We start from the raw sequence: 11,516 nt of genomic DNA, 5'->3' as shown, positions 1-11,516 counted from the left end.
ATCAAGGTGTTCCTGAGACGCTGGGTTCAAAAGTCCCAAAACATCATTTTGTGAGTCCACAGTGACGCTGACCTTCGACCACCAACATCCAATCTTTAAGTCAAGGTGAATGTTTGTCCCAATTTCTTTTAAACTGCACTGGGTGTAACCAAGTGTTACTTAAACACACACAAATAAACACTCACACTGAAGAGTACACACGTAATGCTCTGTTTTATTTTTTTTATTTTGTTTTGGTAAAAAAAAATTCACACTTCCATTCATGAGTTTAGGACAACAGTTTAGAAAAGAAAGCAGATTGTCAATGGTTTGCTTTTAGCTTCCAGGGGTTTGAATAAGTTTGTTATTCATACATTTTTTTAGTCTTCCCCATAGTGCTAAGAAAAGTGTTCATTTTTCTAATGGGTTTACAGAGAATGAGATCAAATGATTAAACCCACCCGATACTTTGGATTCAATTTCCTTCAGGTATGTTTTTTTTTTTAGTCGCACTATTTTTAGTTGTCATACAAGCAAACATATAAAATATCCAGTATATAGTCTGTAACATCAGATAATACTTTTAAAAATTATGATAAAATTCCTGCTCTACACATAGCACCAAACAGTATTATGATGAAATAAAATTAGCAGTACCGTATGAGCCAGAAGATAATTTTTTGTTGCAGTTACACAAATGGTCCACATGTGGGGGATGCTGTCCCACTACTACTCTAAAAGATCCATCCTTCTCCACAAAGTGAGGGTGACAGGGCATACTTTAGACTAAAGGATCAAGATGCAAATCAATATATGGAGCCATACACACATCTATTTAAATGCTGTCGTTTTACCAAGCTGTCCTGTTTACCCCATTGAACTGTGGAATTCCGATCATACCAAAGTCTGATAAAGTTTGACAAAGTGTTTTTCTCTCAGTAGGATGTGAAAAGCAGCAACTCAGATTGGTAATCCAGTGAGTGTAGTCCTGGCCGTTGCTGCCATCCGTCATGATAACATTGAACTCACAAGTATAACCTCTAAGGTCATGAAAGTGCTGTCCTGAGAGTTAATCACGAGTGGACAGCTCTTGAGTTTGTCTGTTCACACCTGGCATTCAAATCTGTCCTGAATGTGTCTCCTGTGGCCACCTGTGATCGTATCCCCCCATTCTATGCGCGAGTAATTATATGCACCAGTTGTGTTCACAAAGACCAAATTATATTATTTAACCCAGTCCACATGTATAGATGTTTTCAATTACAATGTTTGTGTCTCTGTGTATGTGAGTGTGTGTTGGCGCGAGCAAGAGGGAGAGAACAAGCAGAGTCGGGAGGGGCTGAGTGAATCTTGGTCCTTGTGCAGCTCTGCTAGGAAAAAAGATTTTCCCAATTTTAGAAAAGCATTAGTCGTTATGTGGAGATGAGCCTGTGGTGGTGGTAACTCATCTAAGTTGTTCAAGGCTAAAAGTCAGAAGTCTGTTTTCTCACAGCCAAAAAGAGATATAAGGCAAAAAAAACAAACAAATTAATTCTAAAACCTATTGAATTGTTTTTTTATTAAAAGTTTTAAACGCTACCAATCTTTTGTTTGATAAATGAATTGGTGAACTAGCAAACCGAGCCTAACCTTGACTGAGGGGTTTTCTCACACAGCCGCTCTTCTTAAGAGTTGGAGTCTTGCCTATTTTCCCCACATGTTTTTACAGAAAAATAGACAGTGAAAATTATATTTTGCCACAGTTTTAATGTCTATCTGTAGAATATGTCATAAACATAAATAGTTGCGATACGTCCTTTACCCGCTCCAAAGTAAAGCACTCTAGCTTAGCACAATTGTAATGAACAGGAATTATCCTTTGAGGTAAATGCAAAATATAGGAGATGTGCTCGTTACTGATGAGGTCCGGTCTAAAAAAGGGATGCTCTTCTTTGTGGGTCAGAGACTTAAAATTCTTTTATTCCAAATATATCTTACAGTTTACTGGCTTGTTCTACAGATTTCATCCATATGAAATACTGTCCATCAACAAATGAAGTAGGTTTAGTTTGAAACAGAAGTATGAGGGTCATACTTTGCATTTTCCTAAGCACATGTAAGACTTTTCAACAGTGTTGGCAGCCACAAGTATATGAAGACTGAAAGCAAATTCTCTGACCACTGAGCAAATTCCATCTGTTGATGAGGAGTGTGTGATTAGGGCTGCATGATTATCTGGGCTGATTTATTTCCGGCCAATGAAGGGAAATATATGTTCTTTTATATTATTTTAACCAAAATAATTAAAATAACATAACTAAGCCAGCAGGTGGCAGTAATGCACTGTACTGGATTCCCAAGAGAAGGGTCAAAGATTGCAAGTTTAAATGTAACAAATCTCCTAAGGTGAAAGAAAAGGAATAAGCACCGCGTTTAAGGTGAAAAATAATTAACTATAAGTATAATTTATCACCTACAGTGCATTTGTGACATGTTCTTACCTGCCCTGCACCAGAGGTCCTACCAGGTCCACCCAAACGGGTTCACAGTGTGTGTGCATGTGTGTGTCGTTGTGTTTGTAAGAGGAATAACAGAAAACCTGAATGTATTTCAAAAGCTATCTTAGAGGATGGATCATATGCTTCACAGCCAGGCACAGTGGAGAAGGCTGCCAATGTTGCATTGGGTAAGACACAAAGTTTGGTTATGACACCTTGTGAATAAACTTGTTAAAGCAATCAGATGAGAAATCTAGGCCTATGGGGTCTGACTTTACCTGCCGGGAGTCCGTCCAGCATCCCAGCTTTCAAATGGCGGGTCCTGCTTGGTTTCGGGTAGAACATTTCTAGATCTTTTCGGGTTCGGGCACTAATTTGTGGCACCATGAGGAACACTTCTGTGTAGGATGTGGTCACCTCACACATTCGAAGTCCCATCAATACCAACATAAGTTTTTTGGTGGCCTTATGGACCTCTGAGTTAAGTATCTCAGTGGCTGGATGAAGTCGTTAACATGAGAAACACTGCACACAGAGGAGTGCGATGTCTTTTTAAATATTTAAAAATGTGAGATCGGTTATTGTATCGGCCACGAAAAGCAGGTAATTATCGGTTATTGGTATAAATTGAATTAAATCCATAGTGTGCAACCCCGTGTGTGAGACCACTGAAAGCTTTGCTACAAGTAAGTATAACTCTGACTTGAGACTAAAACTGCTGCTTCCAAAGTCTGAAATAAACCTTCAAGTTCAAGCATTTCTTGAGGACTGAGGTAAAATGCCTTGAATGGACAAGGACAGAACACTGAAGCCTGGGCAGCATCCCAGAAAATTCAGCCCCCTTCTCCACATGACCAGTAACCTCCCACAGTGGAATCAGACAGCCACACAATGAAGACACAACCCACAGAACCAGCACCATGTCCGTTCAATTTCTGCTTACTGTGCCGGGGTGCAGCGGTGGCTCTTGTAGGTACCCAGGTGGCGGAAGCTGCGTCCACACTGCTGGCAACAGTAAGGTGTGGCCCCACTGTGGATCCTCTGATGAGTGTACAGGTTCCCAAGCTCCTTAAAGCGGCGGCCGCACTGAGGACAAGCATAAGGGCTCTCACCAGTGTGGACCCGTTGGTGTCTTTTGAGTCCAGACAGCACTGAGAAACCTTTGCCACACTGAGGGCAGGGGAAGGGGCTCTGGGCTCCGCTGTGCACCAGCCTGTGGCTTTTTAACCGGGCTGCGTGGCGGAATCTCTCCCCACATTCTGGACACATAAAGGGCTTTTCGCCGGTATGAATACGCTGGTGCTGTCGAAGGTTGCCAAGGTAGTTAAAATGGCGACCACAGTCCCCGCACTCATAACCCCCCTCAATTTTAATCTCCTTTTTCACAAGCCCTCCTCCCCGACTGATGCCCACACCAGCTCCTGGTCCTGTGCCATCGTTGTGCTGCTCTTTTTCACTCCTCATGGAGTCACTGCTGCTGCTCCCCATGGTGGGGACTGCGGAGGAGGTGGACTGCAGGGCCTGGAGAGTCTGGGCACCAGCAGAGTCTGAGTGTATCAGCTTAATATGTTCTTCCAGGAACATAGAATCAGGGCAGAAGGTTCCACATAGAGAGCAGATGTAGGTATGATCGGTGAACTGTTGACCTGAAATCAGAGTGCAGAGTATTTTAACTTATTTATAATTAAAATAACCCAGGATAGGTAGGCTACAGAAATTAAATACAGAACACATAGTACAACGTCAAAGTGATCCAATACACTGCAAATCACAGTGTTAAAAAAGTGAGAAAAAAAGTGAGAAATATAATCTGCTAAAGTTCTTCTGATTTTAATCCAATGGAGAATGTTTTTTAAAACATTATATTTAATATGTAGTAAAAGATGCTGTCTGTTGAACTGTGTTTGGACACATTTTTCAAATCAAATTATTTATTTCTCCATATAAGGACATCCGCTTTTCATGAAGCCAGCAGTGTGCTGAACAGAGAAATCTATAATCCTATAACTGATACGCTGAATGCTGTGTCCTGCACAGTGCTAAGCACTAGAACTGTGGACATTTCTCTTAGATGCATGGCGACTTGGACTCTGCTGAATAATTATAACACTGCTGCATCAGGAACAGGACAGATGCACGGTAAAGGTCCAGTTGTCCTGTGTGTTTGTTGGAGTCTGTTTTAAGTTATTAGGACATGTACAGGACTGATGTTTACTTTATGTTTGTTTGATTTTCTGTTACATTTCAATAAAAAAATTGGTATATACGCGATTGTAAACAATATATATACTATTTCAACAGGTATAGTTGAAAATTTTCTTTATGACAATAAATGATGAGGATGAAAGGGCGTCAATGTCATGGTTATTTAATACATTTGGTCAATGCATTAGTAAATAGTGTCATTTCAAACTAATTAAACTGTAGCGGGTCAGAGACTTCAGATCCCTGGAACTTGCTGTTATACTGTGACGATTAAGTGTTCCCTTATTTTTTCTAGGGAAGCAGGGCTCCATCTTATTGGTCAAATAAATTGACATGCAGAGCGTGAATGCATGGCAAATGGCACACCATTTATTGCAGTTCAAGCAGTCTTTTGCGATCCGTATATCGTGCGTGTTGATATCGCGATGACAACTCATTTTCGATATATCTTGCAGCCCTAACACCATTTCATATTATTATTTCTAAGTAAAAAGGAACTCCAGCTCATCAAACAGCAGATTAATAGCACACACGAAAGTTCTTCTCTGACATTACCCAACATCAACTTTAAGTAAAGATGTCAACCACATTGGTTGCAGATCCTTGTAAATTATTTTAATAACATGCAGTGGAGTTATTTAAGATTAAGATTAGGATTAAGATGCATTTATTTGTCCCAAACACATGCACAGACATGCACAGGTACACTCATGCAGGTAGGGAAATGTAACCTCTGCTTTTAACCCATCAGGTGCAGGACACACAGAGCAGTGAGCGACCATGTCTGAATTTCCCACGGAATTAATAAAGTATCAATCAATCTATGTATCTATTTACGGTGCTTGGGGAGCAAATGTTGGGGGAGTAAGGTGCCTTGCTCAGGGGCACTAAACAGGGTAGGGAGAATCGTCTTGGATTTTTGGACAGATTCGTCTTTTGTTGTATCTCCATGGAGTCGAACCAGAGACGAACCAGAGACCTTTTCTGCCTTACAAAGTAATATTGGCAAAACTTTAATATTTAAACTGTCCCTTGACAAATAATGTTAACATTATAATGGTGGCACACTTTGGCCTACACTACTTGTGCCAAATCAGCTGTTCCAATTAACAGTTTACAAAATAAACATAGTGGCCCATAGACTAAACTTTCTTGACTCTTGATGTATAATCATGTAGTTGCCTCATCCTCAAGTCTGTGGTCCAGTATTGATGCAAAATCTGAATCCGCATCATAAATTATGGGACAATGTACAAATACTAGTGGCCCAACTTGAATCTTGCATTGTCCCTGTTTCCCCCGGCTGTTGGCTGTGAGCGTTTGGGTACTGATTTAATTAACCCTTGTTTTCAGGTCCTTTCTCCTCGTCCCCACTCCTCTTCCTCCTCCTCCTTCTGCTGCTGCTTGGACTGTGGACCCTAACCCCACCCCCTCACATAGCCAACCAAATATCAGCACACGCAGGGCAATAGACAAGTGAGCATCCCTTGCAGATGTATTTGTTACACACAAGGTGCGAGTTTTACAGTCCATTTTCGTTGCGCTCTTCCTCTTACTTCCTCCGAGCGGGGATGCTGCGGCGGCAACTAGGGCTAGGGAGGAGGCCGGACGCTCGGGTTGCTGTTGTTGGCCTAGGGCTAGAGGGTCGGCCGGACGCACGGGTTGTTGGAGTAGGGCTAGGGCTAGAGGCGCAGCCGGACGCACGGGTTGTTGTTGTAGGGCTAGGGCTAGAGGGGCAGCTTCACACATGGGGTTTGTTGTAGGGCTAGGTCTAGAGGGGCGCCGCACGCCCGGGTCGAGCGTTGTCGTCGTCATGGTCAAGAGCTCTCCAAGCGCCGGCACCGGCTTTCACAGCCTTCACAACCGCGGCGGACACTTCTGTGCGGGGGATGCGTCCACCGCTTGGCTTTCCGGTGTAGGCCTGCATCTTCCAAGCGTAGCTGGATTAAGCGTCGCAGGCCACCCATGACTTGATCCCGAATTTCGCCGGCTTGCTGGGCATGTACTGTCGGAAAGGAAACAGGCTTGGGGGGAAGAAGAGGAGGAGGAGGAGAAGGAGAGGACGTGTCCTGACTTGTACCGTATTTATTGTTAGTAATCTATTTACATCCCTTTACACAAGCACACGTTTGGGATGGGGAATTGGTCAATTTGCTCGACAATACAGCTGATTCCAATTGGGATCTCGGGAGAAACACACCGGCCTCTCAGTGGGTCTCAATGACCCCAGGAGAATTGGGTCATCTGTGGGTCATCCTAACCCTGACCGGCCAAGGCTTGTGGATGATCACACACACAAACGCAAAATTGGTTTTGTTTAATTTTCTTTATACCCATTCTTACCCACCTGCCTCAGGCTTGACTGTGCTGCTATCCAGGGGACTGCCTCCATCTCCTGAAGAGCTCAGGGGTTCACCAGTAAAGTCAGAGGGCTGGACATGTGAGAGCGGAACCTGGTCCTGGTCAAGTCCATCCCCCTCCCTCCTCAACGTCTCATCTTCATCATCATCATCATCTGTCTCGCCAGTCAGGGTGTTATCACAATCAGGGTCCTTCATAACTGCAAAAAATATGCGACATAAAAATGTAATTATCTACTGGGGTAGTTTAGCATACAACATGGAGGTTGATGTGCAAGTGTCCCCTTGTGGAGCTCTTTATAGTCTATTAAGAGAAGGGATGGTAAGTTTACATTATTAGCATTGGTCCAGCAAGCAAACAATACAAAGTGAAAGTATATTGTAGAACTGCTTGAACAGCGCTCACATATGCCATAGACTAATTCAGATGTAGGCCTCAGCGCATTATTACATGCAAAGAAAGCAGTTCACTCCAAACAGACATGTTTAAAACGGGCCCTGCACTAGTGGATGTGAAGAACATTGTTATCTACATACATTTGGTTTTCCCACCCTGTGCAAATTGTTAGATCTTCTAAACTGCTCTCTGCCCGAAAGATAGGATCACATCAAATTCAGCACATTCATTTAGCTTCAATTGTTCAATTGTGATGTCTACATAGTTAAGCTGTAGGGCTTTTCATTAAATGCTGTGGATATGGTAAAGACATTTTTTTGAAAAATAAACATGTACTAGATGCATTTTCCTGTGTGTGTGTTTTAGAGATGCTGAAACAGACAAGTTTGGAAAAGCTGCTGGCCTTGTTTTTAGTTTGAAACTCTTTTTTAGTCTGGAGGCACAGAAACTTTACAGGTCTTTACAGTTATGACATTGCCTTGACAATGATGGTTTTCGGTTTTAAAACGATGCTTCAATTATTAAGTATGCATGTAGCCCTAGTGCTTGGTCCTGAGGCCTGTTCAATTGCAGGTTTTTGTGCCCAACCCTAACATAATTTTCTTATTCATTCTGTTTTTACCAGTCTTTTGTCAAGTGTTTATGGGTTTATAGCGCACGTCAATATAGTGTGCAAAGAATTGGCGCACATGACACTTTTTATCGTTGTCTCGTTCTGCCTTTCAGTTGTCACGCTAGTGGAAATATTACTGAAATTGGCTTGTTATTGGTCAGGTGGATGTATGTGCATGATTACTATACAGCAGGTCCATTCCAGGCTTTGCTGCTGAGCAGACACTAGCTCCTGATGACATGACATCATATGTGTGCCTTCATTTTGTACAGTGGGCTGAACTGGAGACATATTTGTACAGGTACTTCTGCTAACCCTTGTTAATGTAAAGTTTTTGAACTTTGCATGTTATGTCATTACTTAAAGGGATAGACCACCCCCAAAAGAAATTCACTCATCATCTCACCACTTTGTCGATGGATGGGGTTGGTGAAGTGTTTGAGTGTCCATGAGCCCAGACAGTCCAATTTGACTTGAACGCGTAATTTAAACCATGTTTTCGGCCTCAATGTTCTCTGATATCCTTCTCTGGATAACGTGATTATGCATGGATCATGTAAATGGCACCGTTTCCAGTTGAATTCGAATGTCGGATCACATCACCGGAGCAGTATGGAGGTAATTGATGTGTTTCTGTTTATCAGTCGATTTTTTTAAGGTTTTAAAAATCGGCCGCCAGTTACATCAATTGTATTGGATTTGGCTGTGACACTGTTTTACCCCTGCAACTCCAAAAGCGTCAAACACTTCACCCACCCCTGGACCGCAGCCTAGATTTAGATATATATACTTTATTTTCTATTTTAAGTTTTTATATTCTATTTTATACTATTTCTATTTTATTTTATAGTTTGTAATTACTTGAGCATTGCTAGAAGAGATTTCACTGCCAACGACTGCTTAATGTTATTGTTGTGCATTTGACAATAACAAATCTTTAATCTTTAATCTAGTGGTGACTAGTTAATTGAGGGACTTTTCATTTTTGGGTGAACCATCCCAGTGAGAGTTTGCGGAATTGTTTTATTCCTATCTTCCTTACCCATCATCCGTTCTGATGTGCACATAGGTCTTTCATAAGAGCTACGCAATGGCATGTCTTCAGAAGTTTCCCCAGGAACACCTGAGATTCACCCACCGTATCACCCAGTGCATTTACCTTTCAGGTCTGAGGAATACTCGATCGGTGTTATCCATTCGTAGTCATACATCCGTTTGCTGCCAGAAGGAAGCATACTGAATATGTCATCTGTGGTGGACTCGGAGTCTCCGTGGCCAGAGCCGGAGCCGGCCATACCGCTGTCAGGCCACAGGGCGAGCGAGTGCGGGTCCTGCTCCGGTCGAGCCTCCCTCTCCCCGCTGGTCTGGCTGCTCTGGTCCCCGTCTATTTCGTTGCAACCTCTCGAGTTCTTGTCTTTCATCAGATAGTCACAAATGGCATCTATATTCTCTTTCTTCACGGCGGTCATGACACCTTTGACTCTCCGGGGGTCGGCGTTGTTTGGTTTCTTATAGCCGGACTCTGTGGATGGCTCCGCGGCCACAGCGCTATGGAACTGGTCCTTGCCATCCCTCTGGACTGTGTCCAGTCTCGCCTTTAACTCGTCGATCTCTTCCGTTTTCTCACGCAGTTCCATCTTCAGGACTCGTATCCTGATGCTGACCATCTTCCGGATCTCGGACAGCGCTGTTTCCAGCACCAAGGTGATATTTCTGCCGAGGTGCTCGGTGATGTCGTTGACTGAAAAGAGCAGCTCTTCGTCGGGCTCCAGCTCCAAGAAATCGCCGTCGGTTCGGCTGGCTGACCCGGAAGGTTCCATGAAGGCGCCGTGGGGCGGAGGAGACAGGCTCGTTTCAGTGAAACTGTAGGTTCTTTTGCGACTCATAGATTATATGAGTTTGTGGGGAGTTTAGCTAAAAGCTACTCGGAGAGCTAATGTTTGGGTGATGCTGATGGACAGTGGTTAGCTATTTCAGAGTCAGCTTGAGTTACAACGGATGTAACAGGAATCTGCCTTCAAAACAAAAGCACCGTCGTGTCAATCCATCGCGCAGATATGGGGGCGTCAACTGGAACTTTTGTTTTGGAATCGGTAAAAGGAAGTATACATCTGCTGTCAACTGTATTGACAAAAACACACAACAGCGTAATGGAGTCGTTTTTTTTAAGTAGCGCCCTCTAACGTTTACAAAACGAACAGTGACCCTTGTGTCAACATAATTGCTCAACCACCTAGTCAGGGAACCTTAGAGAAGTTAATACATGATCTATGCATCTTTTATAGATCCGTTTCTATCCGTTAGTAAGGTCCCTTCTGGGTTACCATGTCCTTTACTGTTATTATAACCAAGTGTGTAGTTGTTGTAGTATGACTTACCATGTAGATGATCAATGACTTTGTTGAATTAATGTTGGTGGTGATTGACCAAGGCTGTCTCAAAGAAATATGTCATCTCACAGTCTGACTTGGCCAGGGTCCATGTCACAGGGAACCAATACTTTGTTCATGATAATGTCTTATAACTGATCAGTAAATATGTAGTAAAATGAGATGTATCAACACTCATGGAGCTATTAAGTAAAACAAACAATCCACAAATGTAAATAGCTGTTCCAATATGATTACATTAAATTTGAGCTCTTACATCTTGGATGTGGCAATTACTTAATAAACTCTCTGACAAAAATGTAATCCACAGAAAAGCATTTATCCCACAGTAAAATCTAAGAATTTTCCTTTTCGTTTTACTTGAGAATCTCATTCTTGAAGATTAATTTTGTTTCAGCTTTTGTTTTTTCTTTTATTTCTCATGAGTACTCTTCTGTACCTTTTACAAACATCACTTTGAGATCTTCCAGAGAGTTGGCAAATTATTTTCAGAGACAAAGTTAATTAATGTCTTCACAAAATCATTAACTTTCATAATTTATCTTATGTGATATGGACGGGTCCTAGTATAACATATCTCTTTGGAGCTTGGAGGTAAAATGTTCCCTCAATTTCCAAGACATGACTTTTTGATTTTATGGTGCCAAAGCTTAACCTGTTTGTGATACCTTACTGTTCTTATTATATCACTATTAGCCCCCCTTCATTGCCTGCCTGTTTAATTCAATATTGATTCTAAAATATAATATGCCATTGTTTGGCAGAGAGATAAATAATGGCTCACTTGAGATCCTCAGATAAGGTTCAATTCCTGTCTAAACTTGAGACTGAGGGTGGCCCCAAACCTTTGAAATGGTTTAATTGAGCAAGTCAGAGAAACACAACTCTCTTTTAAAAATCATGTCTCAAAAGAAGTGTTGATGTTTTCAAATACAACTATGAGCTACATAGTAAGGGAGGAAAGGGCATTTAGGGATCGGTGCATAAATTTAGTCATCTGACAACCACTGGATGTAATAAAAAAAAAAGGTGTAATCAGGAGAAAAAGTATTTTATGACTAAATTACTTATGACTTTATGACTATGAGTTTTCAG

The 11,516-nt window shown here is 42.0% G+C and overlaps 1 protein-coding gene across 1 annotated transcript; it reads right to left on the bottom strand.

Annotated features, from left to right (window-relative positions):
- Positions 1–207: 207 nt before the first annotated feature.
- Positions 208–10,048, bottom strand: znf16l (zinc finger protein 16 like). The gene is made up of 3 exons (XM_062384321.1): positions 9,191–10,048; positions 7,009–7,221; positions 208–4,102 (listed from the first exon to the last, which is right to left on the bottom strand). Exons 1-3 carry the CDS (start codon positions 9,915–9,917, stop codon positions 3,396–3,398), a joined length of 1,647 nt encoding a protein of 548 aa, XP_062240305.1. The 5' UTR covers positions 9,918–10,048; the 3' UTR covers positions 208–3,395.
- Positions 10,049–11,516: the final 1,468 nt, after the last annotated feature.

The sequence above is a fragment of the Platichthys flesus genome, chromosome 24, assembly GCF_949316205.1.
Source record: "Platichthys flesus chromosome 24, fPlaFle2.1, whole genome shotgun sequence".
Classification (NCBI taxonomy): domain Eukaryota; kingdom Metazoa; phylum Chordata; class Actinopteri; order Pleuronectiformes; family Pleuronectidae; genus Platichthys; species Platichthys flesus.
Note: the sequence above shows the minus strand (reverse complement) of the source record. Positions and strands in the feature narration are given on the sequence as shown.

Coding starts and splice junctions, on each gene's coding strand:
- znf16l (XM_062384321.1), bottom strand. CDS start 9,917: ATGAGTCGCAAAAGAACCTACAGTTTCACTGAAACGAGCCTGTCTCCT. Junction 7,222..9,190: donor GTATTCCTCAGACCTGAAAG/GTAAATGCACTG, acceptor TATTTTTTGCAG/TTATGAAGGACCCTGATTGT. Junction 4,103..7,008: donor CACAGTCAAGCCTGAGGCAG/GTGGGTAAGAAT, acceptor CTCTGATTTCAG/GTCAACAGTTCACCGATCAT.